At 49.4% G+C, this 24659-nt stretch overlaps 1 protein-coding gene across 2 annotated transcripts in view; it reads right to left on the minus strand.

Annotated features, from left to right (window-relative positions):
* The window catches only part of USP16 (ubiquitin specific peptidase 16), a 46009-nt gene that overhangs the window by 14877 nt on the left and 6473 nt on the right, over positions 1 to 24659 (minus strand). The window contains exons 1-8 of one of the 2 annotated variants that reach the window (XM_044284414.1): positions 22605 to 23108; positions 12645 to 12754; positions 12005 to 12192; positions 10392 to 10484; positions 9317 to 9450; positions 7954 to 8041; positions 7295 to 7376; positions 4983 to 5074 (exon numbers count right to left, since the gene is read on the minus strand). In XM_044284414.1, coding sequence (XP_044140349.1) covers positions 4983 to 5074; positions 7295 to 7376; positions 7954 to 8041; positions 9317 to 9450; positions 10392 to 10484; positions 12005 to 12192; positions 12645 to 12754; positions 22605 to 22696 — 879 coding nt within the window. In that variant the 5' untranslated portion in view covers positions 22697 to 23108. Of the gene's footprint in view, positions 1 to 4982; positions 5075 to 7294; positions 7377 to 7953; positions 8042 to 9316; positions 9451 to 10391; positions 10485 to 12004; positions 12193 to 12644; positions 12755 to 22604; positions 23109 to 24659 lie in introns of those variants that run through there. The other variant, XM_044284413.1, reaches the window with a different exon arrangement.

Genomic DNA, 24659 nt, shown 5'->3' on the forward strand with positions numbered 1-24659 from the left:
AGTTTTCCAGTATTGAGCTCCGTCCTAGGGGCTCAATACCGAAAAAAAACTGCATCAGTTTGGTCCTAATACATTCTAAATGGAGAGCATTCCGTTCAGTATGCATCAGGATGTCTTCCGTTCCTTTTACGGTATTTGGCCGGAGAAAATACTGCAGCGGCCAAAATTCCGGAACACTTGCCGGAATGCTGGATTCGGCATTCATTTCCATTGAAATGTATTAGTGCCGGATACAGCATAAACAGTGCTGCATTGATGGATCCGGTCTGCGCATGCGCAGACCTTTAAAAATGTGAATGAAAAAAATAAATACTGGATCTGTTTTTCCAGATGACACCGGAGAGACGGATCCGGTATTTTAATGCATTTGTCAGACGCACCCGGATCCATAAATAAATGATATCCGTTTGCATACGGATTTCCGGATCCAGCAGGCAGCTCCGGCAACGGAACTGCCTGCCGGAATCCAACAACGCTAGTGTGAAAGGGGCCTTAGCCTGTCGCTTTCTGTTGTAACCACTAAAGCGGTACCTTCGTTTATTTCAGATTTTTCTGATGTATTCTCTGAAAGTGAAGACCAGGAGTTACCTCCATATCGGGAGTATGATTGCCCAGTCAACCTTATTCCCAGAGCTAGGTTGCCAAAGTCTCGGTTGTATAATCTTTTTGAACCCGAAAGAGTAGCCATGCAAGAGTATATCACCGAGAGTTTGGATAAAGGTCATATTAGACCATCCAAATCACCAGTGGCTGCAGGGTTCTTCTTTGTTAAGAAAAAGGACGGAAATCTTAGACCACGTTTGGACTTCCGTGAGCTTAAATCGCATTACTGTCCGTGATCCTTATCCCCTTCCTTTGATCCCGGATTTGTTCGGGCATATAATCTGGTAAGGATCAAGGAGGGAGACGAATGGAAGATGGCCTTTAATACCCCTGAAGGTCATTTTGAGAATGTAGTCATGCCTTTTGGGTTGACCAATGCTCCTGCGGTTTTTAAACATTTCATCAATGACATCTTTCATCATCTGGTGGGCAGGTTTGTGGTGGTGTATCTTTATGATATTCTAATTTATTCTCCTGACATGGAGACGCATCAGGATCACGTGAGACAAGTATTACAGATCCTAAGAGAACAAACTGTATGCCAAGATGGAGAAGTGTGTATTTGCGGTTCCGGAAGTGCAATTCCTGCATTACCTACTCTCATCTTCAGGTTTTCGTATGGATCTTGAAAAAGTCACGTCCCATGTGCTTTCTTCTCTAAAAAGCTCTCAACTGCTGAAATAAATTATGACGTAGGTAATAGAGAGTTGCTGGCAATTAAGTTGGCTTTTGAGGAATGGCGTCATTGGTTGGAAAGAGCGATTGATCCTATTAGGATAATTACCGATTACAAAAATCTGGCTTACCTGGAGTGGGCTAAACGTCTGAACCCAAGGCAGGCCAGATGGTCGTTTTTTTTTACCAGATTAAATTTCGTTGTCACCTATCGCCCTGGGGTTAAGAACGTCAAGGCCGATGCTTTGTCACGTAGCTTTCCTGGGGGGTAATTCAGAAGATCCTGGCCCGATATTAGCTGAAGAGGTTGTAATATCCGCCCTTTATGCTGAACTTGAGGAGGAGGTGTTGGAGGTCCAGGGAGATGCACCAGATTTCTGTCCTCCGGGAAAGTCGTTTGTTCCTTCGGAACTACGGCACAAGGTGTTCTATGAACATCACCGTACAGTTCTTGCAGGACACCCTGGGAGCAGATCCATGGTCGATCTTACTTCTCGTAGATTCTGGTAGCCGGGGTTGCGCAAATGTGTTGAGGGCTATGTGTCAGCTTGTGAGACTTGTGCACGTGCCAAGGTGACACATACTCAGCCTTCCGGATCTCTACTTCCCTTTTCTATCCCGTCCCGACCTTGGACTCAATTATCCATGGACTTTATCACAGATTTGCCTAATTCCTCAGGGAAAACTGTGATTCAGGTGGTTGTTGATCGCTTCAGCAAGATGTTGCACTTTATAGCATTATCAGGTCTACCTAATGCTAAAACTCTCGCACAAGTGTTTGTCGATAACATCGTAAAGCTACATGGTATCCCCTCTGATGTGGTGTCTGATAGGGGGACTCCGTTAGTTTCCAGATTCTGGAAGGCGTTCTGTACTCGCCTGGGGGTACAATTGTCCTTCTCTTCAGCCTTTCACCCTCAGTCGAACAGACAGATTGAGCACACTATCCTCTTTCTTGTCATCTATTTGGCGACAAATTAAAAATAATAAAAAAAAAAATTGGCAAAAAGTATAAACGTATGGCTGACAAGAGACGTATAAATGGTCCGGACCTGAGAGTGGGTGATTCTGTGTGGCTGTCCACAAGAAACATTAAGTTGGAGGTACCCTCTTGGAAGTTGGGGCCAAGGTTTATTGGTCCATATAAGATCTGTGCCATTATTAATCCGGTAGCCTTTCGGCTTGAACTTCCGCAGGCTTTAAAAATTCATAATGTTTTCCACAAATCATTGCCGAACAGATATTTCGAACCTGCTGAACCGTTCTCCGTGCCTCCCGCTGAGAATTTCAGATCGCCAGGATAGTGGACTCACGAATTCTCCGTAGATCCCTTCAGTATCTCGTTTAGGGCTGCAACGATTAATCGATGTAATCGATTATAATCGATAACTGGATTCGTTGTCGACGAATCCAGTCATCGAATAATCGCCGATTCGTTGCTATGCGGGCGGACTAATCACTGCATCTTTATTTTACCTTTTACAATGACGCTCCGGTAACAACTAACAGGCAGAGCGGACGCGGCGTAACGTCACTTACTCATGTGACGCACCTGCTCCGCCTCATTCATTCATTAAGTGGGCGGAGCAGGTGCGTCACGTGAGTAAGTGACGTTACGCCGCGTCCGCTCTGCCTGTTAGTTGTTACCGGAGCGTCATTGTAAAAGGTAAAATAAAGATGCAGTGATTAGTCCGACTAAGCAGCGGGGCCGGGGCTGTTATGGGGAGAGGGAGGATCTGTCTATGACACTGCTATGGGGAAAGGGATCTGTGCACTGTTATGCCCATAACAGTGCACATATCCCCCTCTCCATAACGGCGCCACCCACAGATCCCCCTCTCCATAACGGCGCCACCCACAGATCCCCCTCTCCATAACGGCGCCACCCACAGATCCCCCTCTCCATAACGGCGCCACCCACAGATCCCCCTCTCCATAACGGCGCCACCCACAGATCCCCCTCTCCATAACGGCGCCACCCACAGATCCCCCTCTCCATAACGGCGCCACCCACAGATCCCCCTCTCCATAACGGCGCCACCCACAGATCCCCCTCTCCATAACGGCGCCACCCACAGATCCCCCTCTCCATAACGGCGCCACCCACAGATCCCCCTCTCCATAACAGCGCCACCCACAGATCCCCCTCTCCATAACAGCGCCACCCACAGATCCCCCTCTCCATAACAGCGCCATCCACAGATCCCACCCTCCATAACAGCGCCATCCACAGATCCCACCCTCCATAACAGTGCCATCCACAGATCCCCCTCCCCATAACAGTGCCATCCACAGATCCTCCCCATAATAGTGTCGTCCACAATTTGTTTTAATATGGCCTTTGAACATAATTTTTTAAGTAAGATCATATAAACCTCTTTGTTTTGTAATTTTGTCGTTTTTCCCGATTAATCGTAGAAATTAATCGGCAACTAATCGATTATTCAAATAATCGTTAGCTGCAGCCCTAATCTCGTTCACTGGAAGGGTAACGGGTCCAGGGGAGAGAATGTAGGTTCCTGCAGCCGACGTTAATGCCAGTTGCCTTGTGAAAGCCTTTCACAGGGCTCATCCGGATAAGGTCAGTCCTTGGTGTCCGGAGGTTACCCGTAGAAGGTTAAAAGAGACTGGCGGCACGTGAGGTTATCTGACAGTCTCTCTGTTTTCACTTGTTGCAGTGTTGTTGTTGGTAATGACCACACCTCTTATCCCAGGTGCAGCTTGTGGTCATTACTGCTCTCTATTTAGTCTGGATTCATGCGGTTGATATTATCTGCCTGGAGTTGGAAGAGTTGGTGTGTTCTCATTTGAGTTCCCGCTCATCCATTTTCTATTTAAGATAAGTGTACTTCTCTTGTATTTTGCTGTTCTCCATTGCTCGTTGTTTACTAGGCCTCAGAGAGACGCTGGTTTGTTCATCTGGGAAGGAACCAGTAGTCTCAGACCCCGTCACTACTCCTAGGGCTTTTCAGGGTTACTAAGGCCTAGGTTTTTTGGTGTATGAATATTCCCACCTTCAGGGTCTATTCATACTGACAGGAGTCAGGGTTAGGTTTAGGGTTTCCTACGTTGTCTCCTGTTCCCTTTTCTTAGCCTTGAGGCCTAGTTCCTGGTCATTTTCCTTCTGTTGTCATTCTGGTGTTTATCCCCTCCGCCTACATTGTGACATGAGGTACCGCCGGGTGGCTACAACGGTAACAGGGGGGAGGGGGCGACTTCTGGAAGTAGCAGCAAAGTGACACTGTAGATGGCAGGTAACAGAGGATTTGAGATCCGCTGTTCCTCCTTGTCTTCCAGTGGTGGGGAATGAGCAGGCTTGAGGACCCACTGGTCTCCCCCCTCAAGTGTGGGGAAAACAGGTGGTTGGAGGCAGTCTGTAGTTTGATCGGAAAAAATAAAATAATAAATCTTTGGCAGACCTGAAGGAAAACATGTCTGCCTCCTACAGACACTAAGCTAAAACTGATTAGCTCAGTGTCTGCAGGAGGGATATAGCTGAGGGGAGGAGCCAACACTTTTTTTGCTTAGTGTCGCCTTCTAGTGGCAGAAGCTATACCCATGGTCTTCTGTGCCCCCCCCCCCCCCCAATCATACGAATGAGAAAGAAGACTACTTTGGTTGCTCCCCCTCCCTACAGAGAAAAGCCTAAGCCAATTTCACTATGCATTTTGTGGGTGAAGCACAAGGCGTCACACTGAACATACCGTGCAGCAGGTCTCACACATTATCGTACTCGTTAGTTCGCCTCCGAATAAGCGGTCCACAAAATTGGGGATGGATCTTCTTTTCTCACACTCTAAATGATCCAAGAAGTAAGAAATTTTCATCAGTAAAACTGAAGCTACAAAACAGGATTCAGACTATGACTCCAAGCACTGTCATTTTAGATATATCTGTTTCTGGGTGAAAAGCTAGCTACCATTAAACCTTACAATGGGGAAGTCATCCAGCTTCTTAGACCCCCTAATGGTACCTGTGCCCAGTGTTACGACAGCAGTGATAGACATTTATCCATACAGTAAAACTCACATGTGGCAGATTTGTTGCAGACAACTGACCATTTATGTGGTGCTTGCAGAAATCCAGGAAAATTCTGAACAAAACACCATTCAGGAGCACAGAGCTGACATTGCTGCTGTGTATGTGAATTCACACCACTTAAAAGGGCATCTGTCAGCAGTTTTGTTCCTATGACACTGGCTGACCTGTTACATGTGCTTTGAAGGCACCTGTGTTGGTCCCATGTTTATATGTGCCCGCCTCTGTCAATCAAGGTGCAGAGGGCACAGCAGTTGCAGAGAAAGCAGCGCCTCTAGGAGTAACGGTAACGCCCCCCGTTGCTCTTAGAGGCTCATTTACATATATTAAAACAATTTTCTCAGCAACGTGGGCACATATGAACATGGGACCAACACAGATGCCTTCAGCTGCCAAGCGCACATGCAACATACAGGAATCTAGAAAGCTGGGTGCAATCGTACCCTGATCCAAGAAACAAGAGCGGCCAGTACAGAAAACAAAAGTGTTGATCTAAAATGTGTGACTTTACAGGGACGACCTGAAAACTTAAAGTGGCCCAGAAAGAAAAATAAAAGACATGACCTAAACGTGCCCCCCCATTTGTAGGCAGGGACAAATCAACAGAAGACCGGGCAACAGAAGTAGGCAGGGCCAAGACAAATAAGCGGGGTCAGCAATACCACAGTGCGGCACAAACTAGGGGGCCTTAGGAGGTGAAATACAGACCACAGCAACAAGCTAGACCTACTTTCAGCATGCTGCCTGGACTTCCCTAGCAATGAACCCTATAGTGCGCCAAATGGCGGTGTAGGTCACAGGTGTCTTCCAACCTGCAGCCTGAGAGGCCTATGTCCCATGCCCCGCTGCAGTATTCAGCTGTACAGCTATACAATTGAATTCCGGAGAGCACCTGCAGCCGTACACAAGTACATGATGCCCCCAGTGTTAATTAACGCTGAGAACATCAAACCACTATGCAACCGGCCAGCGACAGTGAGGAGGGCCCTGTAGGTTCCATGACCTGTCCGCCCCTGCACTTAAAGAAAATAAAAAATATTTGACAGTTATACTTTGAGTATTGGATTGTGGTGATTAATATCTCCTTGGTGGCCCTATTTCAACTTTTCACTGTGTATTCAATTACCCCTTAATTCCACAGTTTTGTTCCCTGTACTGCCTGCTTTTACCTCTGCTTAAAATAGGGTTGCTAGGCATGGTCCAGACGGAGGACGCAGAAGCACGCAGCGTGCAAGGTCACATTGCTGTTTACATCCACTATAGACTTAATACGCTCAGCTGAGGGTTTGCTACAATTGCACTCGTTGTAGACAACCCTCTGTTAACAGCCTATACGCCTAATTATTTCTGCACCGACACACTGTACCAAACTCAGGACAGGAAACAGAGCCAGGGACTGTAAGTAAATGATTAAAGCCAGGTCCTCCCCAGCAGCTGATAACAGTGCCTGGGCTGTGTGCACTTCTCCCTGTCCCTGCGCTTGGCAGACGCTCCCTCACTCAGCAGAGCTGGAGAATGCAGAGTGGAAGCAGCGCAGACCAGGGAAGAGAGATCTGCCATCTGCTCAGTGTATAAATGAAAGCAAGATGTGGTAAGAGGACCCCTTTGTGCTGCAGGAGATTAACCCTTTAGGGGGGAGGGCTCTGGTTACTGACACTTTTGGGGGGCTATTGTTACTGGCTAGTAAGGGCAGGCGGGATTAGCCTCAGGGTGAGGGCAGTGGCGGCCATCTTAACTGAATAGTGAAATTGCAGTTTTATGCAGACTGGTTGCTAAGAGCTGAATCTTATTAAATATGGGGTAAGTCAGTCTAATAGTAACTGATTCTGGAATATCATGTCATTAGTAACTACATATATGAAAATTGAAATTAGGGTCTAAACGTGACAGTTATCCTTTAAACCGTTCACTACGGCAGCTACATTATACACATCATAACAGCAAAAGCGATTCTGTGCACATAAAACGTGGGCTGTACCTTTAACAAGCTTTTTAACTTCCTCCTCATCCATCGTGTCTGAATCATCCTGTAAGGTCTTGGAAAGTGCCGAAGAGACTCTCTGCCAAAAAAAAAAAAAAAAAAGGAACAATGTGAGGACAAAAAGAGTCTCCGCCAAGCTGTCCTCTCTGGATACAACTAATAACCCACAAACTGCTAAACTATAAGCTACTTGAAACACTAACTACTAGTTCACACAGCGGCAAATTCTGCAGCCGATTTTCAATTTGAATGCTGCAGGCCCAAAAGTAGGAGCAGACAATTCATGTAAAGGAGGTGAAAACAAATCCCATTCACTTGCATTCAGTGTGGACTGTGAGCCGTTTCTGTTGCAGATTTCAGCAAGGAATCCACGTCTAACCCAGAATATGTGAATGGACCCTCAGAAGAGTATGACAGAGGGGAAACATGAAATCTACTATCAGAATGCAAATATACACAGCAGAGCAGGGATGGCCAACCTATAGTTGTAAAACAAAAACTCCCACCATGCCCTTCTGTAGGCAGTCTGGACATGCTGGGAGTTGTAGTTTTGCAACAGCTGGAAAGCCGCAGGTTGCCATCCCTGCAGCAAAGGTAGGCATTACCAGTCTTACTCTGCCCCAAGGCCAGTCTAGTAACCGAAGGCTGATGCATACCAGGATCTCCTCTCCTCTAATCCCATCAAGCAGATAGCGGAGCAGTTCCTGGCTGTCCTGCTGCTGGTAGCCTCTGAACCGTAGTGCCCTAGAAGTGAACACAACGCACACACCACTGCTCATACAGGGCAATATACAGGGAGCGAATATAAAAAAGTCCAGCTCTACATTCGTTTTCTTAGTCCATGCAAAAGAAAAGCTCAGAAGATCTGCCTAACTTCCTTTCCTTACTGCTGGCATCTTAAAAGCGATGTACCGTATTTTTCGCCCTATAAGACGCACTTTTTCCCTCCCAAAGTAGAAGGAAAATATCAGTGTGTCTTATGAGGCTGTGCTGTGACTGTGCACAGTGCGAGGAAGTCGGTGCTCTGTGACCTCACGCTGTGCGCATCAGGCCACAGCATAGCGCTCGGCAGGCTGAACTGGATGTGAGGGGCGGTAAGGTAAATGTTAATTGTTTTTTAATGTCTGCTCTGAGCCCGGGGGTCTGACCTAAGGTCTGCTTGGGGGGTTATATTCACATTGGAGGTCTGATCTGAGGTCTGATTGGGGGTCTTATGATCTTATGAACATTGGGGGGGGGGGGGGGGTGTTGAGCTGAGGTCTGATTAACATTGGGGGTCTGACTGGGGCTCTGATGAAAATATTTATTTCTTATTTTCCTCCTCTAAAACCTAGGTGCACCTTAAGGACAGGTGAGTCTTAAAGGGTGAAAAATACGGTACTGATTTGCAAACTTATTAACTCCATTATATCTGACCTCGCAATAGGTAGTCATTAAAAATTCTAATAAAAATTTAGAAGAAAAAAAAATGCTAGGGGAAAAACACTATACATAATGCGTTTGTTGTCCATCACAGTCTGAATAAAAAGCTGCAAGCAGTAAAGAAAGTTGCTTTATTTTTCATTTCAGATTTATTGTGACAATTATAGAATGTGTGTGAACACTCAGATGCTGGGGCGGGCAGAGATCCCGAGAACGCGGTCAGTAGTGCGCATGGATGATCACTGCTCCTTTCTAAGGGACTGACAGATATAGCCAAGTACTGCACTTGGCAGTCCCAAGAAGTGAATGGGGCGGTGGACACCCATGTGCACTACTGCTCCTTTTACACAGGGCACTCGGGAACCCAAGTTCTCATGAACAAGGCATTAGAATGCGAAGTGTAACACAGATTTCTGTGCCATTCAGGGTCTCTGAAAAGCCTGCTTCCGATTTCTTCGGGCACTGTAATTACAGGTTTTCATGCACCGTAATAACTCAGTTGGACAGACGACTAAACCCGATGACTGCTCAGACATTTCTTTCTCCGGGTCATGCATTATTTTAGCTGGACAAATACCATTCCTGGTACATACTCACTTTTTACAGACCTGAGAGAAGAGCTCTTTAGGGGTCACAACCCCCTTTTTAGTCTCCTGCATCTCAGTGAGAAATTGCCACATGGCCAAAGTCAGGGGTCCCGGCTGCTGCTCCAGCTTCACTTCTCGGGACGACTGAAAGCACAAGATTTTCACATCAGAGACACAAACGCATTAGGTCTTATGGACTGTATGCAATAAATAAAGGGGAGTCTGTTCATGGTTGCCCCTTTATGGCTCACACACGTCCGTTGGATGTTTTGCAGTCCGCAAATTGCAGATCCGCAGAACACGGACATCGGCCAGGTGCATTCCGGATTTTGCGGAACGAAACAGCTGGCCCCTAATAGGACATGAGGACAATAGGACATGTTCTATTTATTTGTGGAACGGCCATGCGGGCATACGGACGTGGAATGCACACGGAGCGATTTCAGTTTTTTTTGTGAAACGGACACGGAACAAAAATATACATTCGTGTGCATGATCACTTTTCCATTGTGTTAGGGAAAGTGACAGTAGCACAGGCACAAGAGGCAGTCTAATCAGGCACTTAATTTGTTTGTAACCCCTGTCCCCAAAAGTGACTTTCCTGCACAACAGACTGGAATCAGGGCCATAAAAAACGCCCTTGGTATGGGTTAGCTGGACTCCCAAGTGTTTACCAGAATGACGGGGCCACGGTGCTTAGTACAGTACCCAAATCTATTTAGTGCGAGTCTGAAGGCCCCATTAGACTGCCCAATCTTTGAGTCAATTATCGGAGACAAGCGTTCATACAAATGCTCGTTACTGATAATTGGCTCATATAATCGAGCAGACAATCAGCCTATGAATGAGAAAACATTCATTCATCGGGTGATGGGAATCTTTCATCGAGGTGAAAGATGCCCAATTATCAGCAGCAAATCCCTAGGTGTGCTGCCGATAATGAATAGGACTGAATAAGGAAGGAACGAATCCTTCCTCCCGCATTCAGCGTGCGTCGGCATGTGTAATCATACATCGGTCAGTGTACCATAGCCTTGACTCAGGGTTTCTTGATAAGACTGGAGTAAATGAACTGATACACTTACCAGCGGCGTGTCAGGGACGTGAACTGTTACGGTTCTTCCTGGGTGTTTCACTTCATTTAGAAGCTCTCGTAATGCAGGCGTCTGGGACAGGTTCTTCAATAGGAAATAAAAGACTAAATCAATCTCATTCTTTTCGATGTAAATATTAAAGGAGCACTAAAGACAAACCTAATACAATATGTTACACATATGGGACAGAGCTTACTGAATACTGTCTTACTGTCCACTTCAATGTGTAAGCTGTATGCAGTGATCGCCACCTAGTGGTGGCTTCAGACAGTCAGAACTTTATCATTTAACTCTACGTCTATGCAGGTGATTTAAATCTTTGGCAATGTATTTACATCTTTATAGCACGTGTGCAACTTTTTTGCACACAAAAGGTCTTCCTAAAGCCGTACAAAGATGGAGATAGAACTTCGAAATCTTCAACTGAAGTGGTGCTGATGTTTCCATCGTATTTGTGGATTTAAAGCTTGGTATCAGAAAAACACTACTTCGTCCAATATATCCAGACATATCTTAAAGCTCAGCCCCTCACTGATCACTGAAATGTGCTCAGATAAGCAGTGTGGCCCCTCAGTTCACACTGTCTCTGCTTAGCTCTGTATAGAGAGGTGGGGTTTGCGATGTACGGGCTCACAAAAAGCCTACAAGTCTGTACAGCGCATTAAGCTTTTTAAGGCTGCAGAGTAGAATTAAAGGGCCAAAAAAATATAAAAAAATGCAGCACGGATGCTGCCTACGTCGCGTGTAGCGCAAGAAATCAGCCATGAATTTCACTGCAGCAAAATTCACATTTCTTAGGGTACTTTCACATTAGCGGCAGGGGAGTCCGGCGGGTGAACAGCCTGTCAGATCCATCCTGCCGCTAGGTCACGTGTGCCCCCAGACTGTCGCTCCGTCCCCATTGACTATAATGGGGCGGGGGCGGAGTTCCGGCGGCAGCACGGCTAGAGGCAGCCGGACTAAAACTACGACATGCAGTACTTTTAGTCCGGCTGCCTCTCGCCGTGCGCTGCCGTCGGAACTCCGCCCCCATTATAGTCAATGGGGACGGAGCGTCAGTCCGGGGGCACACGTGAACTAGCGGCAAGACGGATCCGACAGGCTGCTCACCCGCCGGAACAGCCTGCTGGACTCCCCCGCCACTAGTGTGAAACTAGCCTTACTTTGTTTTTCCGCTACATGATGATGTATCCACACACTGCAGTAAATTACAAGACAATGCATATGGGGGGAGTTTTGAAAACATCTACATGTGGTGGAGAAAATCCTGAAAAAGCATGCTAAGGTTTTTCAGAAATAGAGCAAATCAATTACCGTATTTTTCACCCCATAAGACGCACTTTTTCGCCCCAAAAGTGGGGGGAAAATGGAAAAGCATCTTTCGGGGCGAATACTAATAAGCGCTTCCATTATGGAAGCGTTCATTAGTACCAGAGGATCGGGGGAAGAGAAAGAAGAAAGACCTCCTCTAAAACCTAGGTGCGTCTTATAGGTTGAAAAATAAGGTATGTCATAGGTTTTACCCCTTGAATGAGTAGGGGTGAATCTGCAGCCCAGTGCACAGCTAGAGGTACAAGAAATGTTGAAGTTCAAAAGATTCCTACCTGCATGACAGCGTTAAAGAAGCAGGTGTTCCCCAAATTACTGAGCCCTTTTACGGTGACTTCCTTGCCGTCATTGAGCGCGCTGACCAATTTGTCCACCTTAGTCGTCGACTTTATTGAGTCTTCGGTTTGATGCGTTTCCTTCTCTGGGGCGTTTTCAAAGATGCATATAACTTGATTTGCTTGCCCTTTAATAAACAAGAAAAAAATAAAAAATACTTGAAAATGCAAAAATTGCTCCAATAAAACCCTTTGCAGAATAATTTCCCAGTTCAAGGACTGATCCAGTTACAACTACCTAGCCCTGGACCCACAGCTGAGAGTTTGGGGGTTCTTCATACTAAGAGCACCTACCTTTACAACCCCATAAAAAGGTGAGATTTGTGTTTAATTTTTATTTTTTTTTTGAATACACTTTTACGAGAATTTATGGAAAAGCTTTCACGCCAGTCTGAGACCCATTTATAAATGTGGATGTTATTCAGCAATCTCTAACCTGTAGCTACTTTAAAACTACCACTCCTAGCATGCCTAGAGAGTAGTTGTAGTCATGAAACTGCCATAATCCAGTAACAATTTTACAGACTGCAACCTACCAGAGAGAAATTACATCTGATGACCTCATAAGGGATCGACCAACCTTTGTCTGCACTTCTGACATTTAACTTTGACTTCTTCTGGATGTAGTCCACCAACTGTCGAAGCCGCCCAGAGCTGTTGTGGTCGACTTGGTTGTCGCACAGGTAGCACCTTCAAGTGGGGAAAATAAATAAATGGTGGAACTATCTGGAAAATTAAGGTACATGCATACAACTCCTACTGCAACCCTATCCAGCATCTTTCATTCTTCATCCAGTCGTGTGACTGCACATAATTCATTACTATTTGTGTCGCTTTGTAGTTCTGAATAGTTCTAAGAGTGCAAAACATGTCCTAAAGGCTCAGGCTGCTGCGCTATTCCTCCTCTATGCTTTACACTGCCTTATCATATTGATTATGATCAGACAGACACTCAGCACCAGTCACTAAACATTAAAGGGGTCCTCTCCCTTCAGTAAGTGGCATTTATCATGTAGAGAAAGTTAATACAAGACACTTACTAATGTATTGTGATTGTCCATATTGCCTCCTTTGCTGGCTGGATTAATTTTTCCATCACATTATACACTGCTCGTTTCCATGGTTACGACCACCCTGCAATCCAGAAGTGGTGATCGTGCTTGCACAATATAGGAAAAAGCACTAGCCTGTGTGCGCTCCCATGGTCCCAGCACTTTTTCCTATAGTGTGCTGGCACGACCGCCACTGATGGACTGCAGGGTGGTCGTAACTAGTGATGAGCGAACTTCTGTTTTAAGTTCGGCTTCCGGTTAGCGGAGAATCCCGATATGGTTCCCGATATGGATTCCGACTTCCGTTGTGGTCCGTGGTAGCGGAATCAATAATCGGCCATTATTGATTCCGCTACCACGGACCACAACGGAAGTCGGAATCCATATCGGGATTCTCCGCTAACCGGAAGCCGAACTTTAGACGCCGAACTTAAAACAGAAGTTCGCTCATCACTAGTCGTAACCATGAAAAGGAGCAGTGTATCATGTGATGGAAAAATTAATAGGAAAGGAAGCAATATTAGATTTTTTGTACTTGCCTGTAAAATCCTTTTCTCGCTGAGTTCATTGGGGAACACAGAAGACCATGGGTCTGCCACTAGGAGGCGACACTAAGCAAAAAGTGTTAGCTCCTCCTCTCAGCTATACCCCTCCTACAGACACTGAGCTAATCAGTTTGTACAAAAGAAGTAGGAGCAGCCAGGAGAAGCCAACAGAAAAATAATAAAAAGGAAGAAAGCCGGAGATGGGTCAGAATCAAGAACCGGAGGGACCCATCAAGGAGAGCCAGCAATGTACTTTTGGGGTGAGGGCTGTGTCCCCCAATGAACTCAGCGAGAAAAGGATTTTACAGGTAAGAAAAAAAAAAACAAAAAAAAAAAAAAAAACACCCTATGTCAGGGGTGTCAAACTTAAATTCATCGGGGGCCGCATCAGCAGTTTGGTCATCCTCAAAGGGCCGGTTGTATCGGACTTATGGGGGGGGGGATCTGTGGGTGACACTTATGGGGGGGGATCTGTGGGTGACACTTATGGGGGGGGATCTGTGGGTGACACTTATGGGGGGGGATCTGTGGGTGACACTTATGGGGGGGGGATCTGTGGGTGACACTTATGGGGGGGGATCTGTGGGTGACACTTATGGGGGGGGATCTGTGGGTGACACTTATGGGGGGGGATCTGTGGGTGACACTTATGGGGGGGGATCTGTGGGTGACACTTATGGGGGGGATCTGTGGGTGACACTTATGGGGGGGGATCTGTGGGTGACACTTATGGGGGGGATCTGTGGGTGACACTTATGGGGGGGGATCTGTGGGTGACACTTATGGGGGGGGATCTGTGGGTGACACTTATGGGGGGGGGATCTGTGGGTGACACTTATGGGGGGGGATCTGTGGGTGACACTTATGGGGGGGGATCTGTGGGTGACACTTATGGGGGGGGATCTGTGGGTGACACTTATGGGGGGGGATCTGTGGGTGACACTTATGGGGGGGGATCTGTGGGTGACACTTATGGGGGGGGATCTGTGGGTGACACTTATGGGGGGGGATCTGTGGGTGACACTTATGGGGGGGGATCTGTGGGTGACACTTATGGGGGGGGATCTGTGGGTGACACTTATGGGGGGGGATCTGTGGGTGACACTTATGGGGGGGGATCTGTGGGTGACACTTATGGGGGGGGATCTGTGGGTGACACTTATGGGGGGGGATCTGTGGGTGACACTTATGGGGGGGGGATCTGTGGGTGACACTTATGGGGGGGGATCTGTGGGTGACACTTATGGGGGGGGATCTGTGGGTGACACTTATGGGGGGGGATCTGTGGGTGACACTTATGGGGGGGGATCTGTGGGTGACACTTATGGGGGGGGATCTGTGGGTGACACTTATGGGGGGGGATCTGTGGGTGACACTTATGGGGGGGGATCTGTGGGTGACACTTATGGGGGGGGATCTGTGGGTGACACTTATGGGGGGGGATCTGTGGGTGACACTTATGGGGGGGATCTGTGGGTGACACTTATGGGGGGGGATCTGTGGGTGACACTTATGGGGGGGGATCTGTGGGTGACACTTATGGGGGGGGATCTGTGGGTGACACTTATGGGGGGGGATCTGTGGGTGACACTTATGGGGGGGGATCTGTGGGTGACACTTATGGGGGGGGATCTGTGGGTGACACTTATGGGGGGGGATCTGTGGGTGACACTTATGGGGGGGGATCTGTGGGTGACACTTATGGGGGGGGATCTGTGGGTGACACTTATGGGGGGGATCTGTGGGTGACACTTATGGGGGGGGATCTGTGGGTGACACTTATGGGGGGGGATCTGTGGGTGACACTTATGGGGGGGATCTGTGGGTGACACTTATGGGGGGGGATCTGTGGGTGACACTTATGGGGGGGGATCTGTGGGTGACACTTATGGGGGGGGATCTGTGGGTGACACTTATGGGGGGGGATCTGTGGGTGACACTTATGGGGGGGATCTGTGGGTGACACTTATGGGGGGGATCTGTGGGTGACACTTATGGGGGGGATCTGTGGGTGACACTTATGGGGGGGATCTGTGGGTGACACTTATGGGGGGGATCTGTGGGTGACACTTATGGGGGGGATCTGTGGGTGACACTTATGGGGGGGATCTGTGGGTGACACTTATGGGGGGGATCTGTGGGTGACACTTATGGGGGGGATCTGTGGGTGACACTTATGGGGGGGATCTGTGGGTGACACTTATGGGGGGGATCTGTGGGTGACACTTATGGGGGGATCTGTGGGTGACACTTATGGGGGGGATCTGTGGGTGACACTTATGGGGGGGATCTGTGGGTGACACTTATGGGGGGGATCTGTGGGTGACACTTATGGGGGGGATCTGTGGGTGACACTTATGGGGGGGATCTGTGGGTGACACTTATGGGGGGGATCTGTGGGTGACACTTATGGGGGGGATCTGTGGGTGACACTTATGGGGGGGATCTGTGGGTGACACTTATGGGGGGGATCTGTGGGTGACACTTATGGGGGGGATCTGTGGGTGACACTTATGGGGGGGATCTGTGGTGACACTTATGGGGGGGATCTGTGGGTGACACTTATGGGGGGGATCTGTGGGTGACACTTATGGGGGGGATCTGTGGGTGACACTTATGGGGGGGATCTGTGGGTGACACTTATGGGGGGGATCTGTGGGTGACACTTATGGGGGGGATCTGTGGGTGACACTTATGGGGGGGATCTGTGGGTGACACTTATGGGGGGATCTGTGGGTGACACTTATGGGGGGATCTGTGGGTGACACTTATGGGGGGGATCTGTGGGTGACACTTATGGGGGGGATCTGTGGGTGACACTTATGGGGGGGATCTGTGGGTGACACTTATGGGGGGGATCTGTGGGTGACACTTATGGGGGGGATCTGTGGGTGACACTTATGGGGGGGGATCTGTGGGTGACACTTATGGGGGGGATCTGTGGGTGACACTTATGGGGGGGATCTGTGGGTGACACTTATGGGGGGGATCTGTGGGTGACACTTATGGGGGGGATCTGTGGGTGACACTTATGGGGGGGATCTGTGGGTGACACTTATGGGGGGGATCTGTGGGTGACACTTATGGGGGGGATCTGTGGGTGACACTTATGGGGGGGATCTGTGGGTGACACTTATGGGGGGGATCTGTGGGTGACACTTATGGGGGGGATCTGTGGGTGACACTTATGGGGGGGATCTGTGGGTGACACTTATGGGGGGGATCTGTGGGTGACACTTATGGGGGGGATCTGTGGGTGACACTTATGGGGGGGATCTGTGGGTGACACTTATGGGGGGGGATCTGTGGGTGACACTTATGGGGGGGGATCTGTGGGTGACACTTATGGGGGGGATCTGTGGGTGACACTTATGGGGGGGGATCTTGGTGTGCCACTTATGGGGGGGATCTGTGGTGGACACTTATGGGGGGGATCTGTGGGTGACACTTATGGGGGGATCTGGTGGGTGACACTTATGGGGGGATCTGTGGTGGACCACTATGGGGGGGATCTGTGGGTGACACTTATGGGGGGCGCTCTGTGGGTGACAACTTATGGGGGGGATCTGTTGGGTGACACTTATGGGGGGGATCTGTGGGTGACACTATGGGGGGATGCTTGGGTGACCAACTTATGGGGGGATCTGTGGGTGACACTTATGGGGGGGATCTCGTGGGTGATGAACAACTTAAGGGGGCCATCCTGGACAGACCCCCCACATCCCTATCCTAACAGTTGCCCCTCCACCAGGAACCCCCCCCACTTCCTATAACAGTTGCCATCCTCCTACAGGACCCCCCCCACCCCATAACGTGCCATCCACAGACCCCCCCCACCCCCATCACAGTGCCCATCCACAGACCCCCCCACCCCATAACAGTGCCATCCACAGACCCCCCACCCCATAACAGTGCCATCCACAGACCCCCCCACCCCATAACAGTGCTATCCACAGACCCCCCCACCCCAAAACAGTGCTATCCACAGACCCCCCCACCCCAAAACAGTGCCATCCACAGACCCCCCACCACCTCATAACAGTGCCATCCACAGACCCCCCACCCCATAACCGTGCCATCCACAGACCCCCCCCACCCCATAACAGTGCCATCCACAGACCCCCCCATTGCCGCTCCAGTACAGACTAGTTATAAAATGTGTACAATTAATAAGGATTCTATTCATGAGGCCCCCTCTGCAGTAGAACATTCAATATAGCCACATCCTACTCACAGGGCTGTTATCTTAATGCTGGCCGGCCAGGCAGACGAGCGGCAGCGTCACGACTGACGTCACATGCCTGCGCCGCCTCCTTCATTCAGAAAGTAGGCCGGGCACATGACGTCAGTCGTGACGCTGCCGCTCGTCTGCCCGGCCGGCCAGCATTAAGATAACAGCCCTGTGAGTAGGATGTGGCTATATTGAATGTTCTACTGCAGAGGGGGGCCTCATGAATAGAATCCTTATTAAATGTACACATTTTATAACTACTGGAGCTGGGGGCCGGAGCACAGTGAACGCACCGGCCCCCAGCTCCTCCTCCCAGTCCCTCCCCGCTGATACATCGCAGCCTGCGATGCTGGAGCATGGCAGGCTGCGATGTCAAAAGGTGGCGGAACGCCGTTCCGGTGCGTTCCGCCAGAAAAAAAGCCCTGCCGCTCATTATGCGATTTATTATCACTTCCTGCAGGGGCCGCCTGCAGGAAGTGATAATAAAAGGTGAAGGCTGGCGGCGGCTACGCAGGCCACATGACGAGGTCTGGCGGGCCGGATTCGGCCCGCGGGCCTTGTGTTTGACACCCGTGCCCTATGTTCTCGCTTGTATCATTGGGGGACACAGAAGACCATGGGATGTTAAAGGGATTCTGTCACCTCGTTTTCGGTTATAGAGATACAGACATGTACGGCTAGATCGCCGCTAGCATGTCCGCAATATACCTGTCCTATAGGGCAGTGTGCTTTTATTTTCTTTAAAAAAGGATTTTAGAGATATGTAAATTAGTCTTGTAGGTTTCCAAGGGGCTATACGAACCTTCTTGGTGCCCAGCCACGCTCGCCTGTGAAGGAGCCCTGCACCGCCTATGTCCTCCGAATCTCCTCCTTTCATCAACTATAGATAGCCGTAATCTCACGATGCGAGAGCTCGCGCATGCGCAGTGCCGGTATAGTGTTCCTTCCCTGTGCTGGCATCAGCCTCAGGGAAAGAACTGTGCATCACGAGATTACGGCTATCGTTGATGAAAGGAGGAGATTCGGAGGACATAGGCGGTGCAGGGCTCCTTCACAGGCGGGCACGGCTGGGCACCAGGAAGGTTCGTACAGCCCCTTGGACACCTACAAGACTAATTTACATATATCGCTAAAATCCTTTTTTAAAGAAAATAAAAGCACACAGCCCTATAGGACAGGTATATTGCGGACATGCTAGCGGCAATCTAGCCGTGCATGTCCGCATCTCTATAGCCCACAACCTGGTGACAGAATCCCTTTACAGAGCAGTACCATGGGAGAGGGAACAAGAACAGAATGAATCCAAGACCGGTCATAAGGCCCCGTACAGAAATGCAGGGGGAAGGACCACCCAAGAACCCTGAAAAGGGACAGGAAGAACCATGCCCAGGAAATGGCCTTTCCTGGGCATGGTTCTTCCTGTCCCTTTTCAGGGTTACTTGGTTGTCCTTCCCCCCGCATTTTCTGGCAGTCAGAGAGCGGCTGAATACGAAGAGGCTCCGGCTGGCCAGAAGAAGGAACAGCCCAAGGAAGATAAGTCACGGCTTAGGAGACTTCAGAAGAAGTGTAGAGCACACGGCATATCCAAAAGATAGACAAGAAAGAGGACTAGTCAGTCACCAGAACAAACTGAGCGACTCCGGAAGGTACAGGAGAGGGAAACATAGCCCGGATCCAGAAGACTTCTGAGGAAGTGATACCCAAGTATCAGAACACAGGAAAAAATAAAAACATCCTAGAGTCATCAACAGTCACCCACTCTTTTGGAATACGTATTGGAGGAAAACGAACTGAAAATGACGTCTGGATATCAAGGGCCAGAGAACTGCAGATGTCACAAAGCTTGCCCCCATGGGGAAGAAGTAGGGGTGCCAGAAGGCAAAAACACCGAGCACCATACAAGGCTGCCAGAAGAGAAGAACACTCCAGCGAGACCATGACAAACAAGTCAGGGCTAGAGCACCTGGATGTCAGGCATGACAATGGCCCACAAGAAAATATTAGGTATAGAAACTCAATGGGAACAAGGCAACGGAACCGACCCAAAACCCCCTAAAAATTGGGGAATAACCTGGTAGGAAAAGAGTGTCCTCTGGGATGCAAAACATCCCCTTCAGACCTACGGCCAAGGTGTGTGCTTCATAAGAGTATTCCCCAAGGAGAACGCCAATGTGGTAAGCAGAGGCATGTAGAGGAGGACCCTAAAATCCATAACAAGAGAGGAGAGAAGCAGTCTGATACACCATGGAAGGCTGCTTGAACTGGCAGACCGAACCGGAAGCTGAAGAAAAAAAAAAAAACACTAACCTAGGCCAAAGGGACAAAAATATAAAGATTGTGTAAACCCATCAGACACTATCGACCGCCACTGCGAAACAACTCTGCCTAAAGAAGAAGAGAATGGGTTATCAGAGGAATGGACAAAACGGCCAGGCAGGAACCAGAGTTGGAATAAATACTGCGCCAGGAAGGGAGTGTGGACGCCGAACACCACAAGGTCCCAGAAAAAAAAAAAAGGAGATTTTTGTATAACTTACCAGTAAAATCTCTTTCTCGCTCGTCATTGGGGGACACAGGAACCGTGGGTATAGCTATGTCCTCTAGGAGGCGTTGACACTAGATAAAGCTGTTAGCTCCTCCCCTGGCAGCTATACCCCCTCCAGCCTGGAGAGAGAGCTTCAGTTTGTGCACAAGCAGTAGGAGAAGCAAGTAAACCAAAGAGAAAACACGTGGAAAACCAACCATGTCAAAGGACCCAACGGGGTCCAAACCAGCAACTGCCCAACAATACTGGGTGAGTGCTGTGTCCCCCAATGAAGAGTGAGAAAGATTTTACTGGTAAGTTATACAAAAATCTCCTTTTCTCGCCCATATTCATTGGGGGACACAGGAACCGTGGGACGTCCGAGAGCAGTCCAAAGGGAGGGGAAAAAAAAACACAGACCCATGGAAGCAAGCGTCCCTGCAGGCATCTAAGAAATGTCACCTGCAAGACCCGCGGCCCATGCCGCGACCGTCAATGCACAAGTATGCACCTGGTAATTTCTTGTGAACATGTGTAAGGGGGACCGGGAGCCACCTTACACAACTGTGCAGCCAAAGCGCGATTCCTCTTAGTCCAAGAAGCGCTCACCGCTTTGGGAGAGTGAGCCGTGACACCTAAGGATGGAACCCTGCTCCGGGCACGGCATGCGTCAGCACATGCCGCCCGAATCCAACGTGCAATCGCACTTTGGAGGCCGCCAATCCCTAGCGAGGACCCACCGGAGAGAAAAGGGGATCCGTACGCCGAGAGGGACTGGAGGCTGCTAACAATAAGAAGAGCTCTGACCACGTCCAATAATGTAGCTCCCTTCCGTAGGGTGCGAAGGAAAGAGACAGTGAAGGAAGGACAATTCCTTAATTGATATGGAAGTCAGAGACCACCTTCGGGAGAAGAAGGAATGGGCTAGAGAACTGCCGTATTCTTGTGAAGAACCAGGAAGGGGATCTTGCAAGAGAGCACCCCCAATTTAGACACCCGCCTGATGGATGCGATAGCCACAAGAAAAAAAACTACCTTCTAGGACAGGAGCCGGAGTAAGAACTCCCGCAAGGGCTCAAGTAGAGAAGACTGGAAGGCTGAGAGAACTATATACAGATCGCAAGGCTGTAAGGACGGTACAGAGGAAAGGTATGTGCCCTTCCCAGAAGGAAGGTTTCCATGGGCACCAGGGAAACCAGAGTACGCTGGAAGCTTCCCCAGGATAGAAGCGCCAACACCTGACCCATCAAGGAACTAAGGGCTAAACCAAGGTCCAACCCGGAATGTAGAAGGATAGGACCATGGGGAGAGAAAAAACAGGAAGTGAGGGAATGTCCCGGCGTTCACAGAAGCCCAGAAAGGACCTCCAGGTCCCACAACAGATCCTGGTCGATGCAGTCTTCCTGGCCTGAATCATAGTGCGGAAGACATCCGCTGAAACCCTTTCCACGTCAGAATGGTGGTCTTAATAGCCACTCCGTCACCGAAATGCAGATGTAAGACCGGACCCCGGAAAGAAGGTAGTTTCTGAGTGGCAGTGACCAAGGGACGTCTCCAGGAAGGAGAACAAGGTCAGCATACCACGCGCAACGGGGTCAACTCGGAGCGACTAGTATTTGTCGGAATGTCCTCTATCTGGATCCTCGTAGAACCCTGGGAGGGAGGGGGAAGAAACAAGTAAGGAGGGAGAACTCCCGCCAAGAAGAATCAGGGCGTCCACGTCGCATGCTCCCGGAACTCTGGCTCTGGAGAGAAAGGTGGGAAGCTTCGTGTAGATACCGTTAGCACACCCGGAAGAATGGAAGAGTCCCTGTAGAAGGAGGAATGTGGAGGGCGCCACAGCCCACCAGTCGGGACCAGATCGTGCCTGGAATGGAAGGTCACCAAACTAATACCCTTTGCAAATGCAGATGAGGGAAGGTAGCAACGTAGGAACTACAAAGGCATGCGGGATGGCAATGAACCCTGAAGCCAGAGGAGGAAAAGGTGGGAGGGCTCATGCACTGGAAACTGGATCCTGCTGACACTGACGGTCCCTGGCATACGGGTCAGGAATAGGAGACAACCGGTTCCTCAGGGAATCAGACGAACCGGAGTCTCCAGCTGCCTAGTAACGGGTGGAGGGAAAAGACCATATGCAGCAAGTACACAGTGTAACAACAGAACACTAGCAACAACCAACACTTACCTGCCGCAGCAGAGATGGAAAGACGACACTAAACATCTAACCGGACCTCCATGCGAACACCAGATGCACGGAAGCTCCAGCCAGCACTGCATACAGGCTTATGGTTCACCCCTCCGGGAAACCAGCCCCCTCGCGGAGGTAACACACACAAAGGGAAACGACTTGCACACATGCAGGGACAAACAGCAACAACATCCCAGTCATGCAATAACAAACAAGACGTACAACAAACCTCGAACTCAAACCCACACCATAAACAACACACCAGGAGGGAAAGGAAGACAAGGAGGAACACACAGGACCTGGGAAGACCTTGATGACCATAAGAGTGGCCCTCACTGAACAGATGGTAAAGCCAGGAGCCGTAAATCGCCAGCACACACCAAGCCTGGAGAAACACTGAGCTACAGGCTTCCAGCAGAAGCTAAATAGCCCAAAGCGACCACACCCAATCAGGGGGTTAACTCTTACAGCACCAGCAGGGGAAGGCTACAACTTAAAGGGGAAGTGCACACACCAGCCACCACCAGCAACTGCATGCATGGCAACCATGTCACGGCGCACACAGCCAAAGCCGAGACACTGCCACCACATGCCATAACAGCAACACGTTGCCACCGGCAACCACAAACATGGCACCACTGTCACGGCGCACACAGCAAAGGCCGAGACAAGTAGCCACGGAACAGGAGTCGTTAATATCTATGGCCAGCGTAAATAATGCCTCATAGGGGGGAGGCCATTCCAGCAACTATCACTTCTAGGGTCAGAGGAGAGCCTCCACCTGAAAATGCGGGCAAACAGCAGTTGTCACCCCGAACTGGTGCCATCGCAATATTCCACCTGAGAAGGAAGGAAGCTGGCAAACAGCGCAGACGTTCCCCCTACTGAAGGAGTGTGCCAATGACAATCAACAAAATCAGAATGCTCTTTACAGGGACTCAAGGCACGAAGAAAGGTTATGTGGCGTGTCAACACCCTGTTAAAAAATTCCAAGGTCTTATATTTCTTGTCCATTAGTGGGTTCTGAACCCTAGGATGCTGCATGAGAGTCAGACAAGCCACCAGTGAGCTACAGGCCGACCTAGAAGACAGAGGCTGCCATATGGGCACCCGACACCAATCCTTACAGTGAGGAAGAGGATAGTGTGAAGTAGTCACAGTATCCAGCAGTAGTGCCAAAATACCACCTATGACGGGGGATAAGGTGAGGGTAGGTAGGTAACGTGTCCAGCAAATAGGCCACCAATGGAACGGGATGCCATGCAACAAGGAACAAATGAGAGTTGTCGCGGTAGTTAATGCTCAAGCGATTACTCCACCTAAGAAAGACGGATAAACAGTTTCCAGCGGTAGTGGAATTACTCAGTCTATGGAAAAGAGGGGGCCAGACAAGATGTACCGGGTCCACTGGCAGTGTACGCACTACTGGTTGTGCAACTACTCCGCCAATGGAAGGAGGGTAATGTGGCAGGAGCTACCGTATGCAATTGTGGTGCAAATAATCCACCTATAGAAGGGGGTAATGTGACAGGACGGATGCGATCCAGTATTAGTGCAATTACTCCGCCTGCGGAGGGGGTAATGTGACAGGACGGATGCGATCCAGTATTAGTGCAATTACTCCGCCTGCGAAGGGGGTAATGCGACAGGACGGATGCGATCCAGTATTAGTGCAATTACTCCGCCTGCGGAGGGGGTAATGTGACAGGACATATGGTATCCGGTGGAAATGCAATTACTCCACCTAAGGAAGGAGGGTAATGCGATAGTCTGTATAGGATCCAGTGGTAGTGTAATTACTCCATGGAAAAAGGGTAATGCTACAGAATGTACAGTACCCAGTGTAAGTGTGAATACTCCTACAACGGAAGGAGGACAACGCTACTGGAAGTATAGGATCCAGTGGTAGTTGCACTCCACCTATGGAAGGGGGTAATGCTACAGGATGTACAGGGTCCAGTGGTAAGCGCTCATATTCCGCCTATAAATGACATACAGCCCTAATCCTATCAAAACAGAACCAGGGGATCTGAACCCACAGCCGTCTGCACT

This window comes from Bufo gargarizans, chromosome 3 (genome assembly GCF_014858855.1).
Source record: "Bufo gargarizans isolate SCDJY-AF-19 chromosome 3, ASM1485885v1, whole genome shotgun sequence".
Taxonomy (NCBI): domain Eukaryota; kingdom Metazoa; phylum Chordata; class Amphibia; order Anura; family Bufonidae; genus Bufo; species Bufo gargarizans.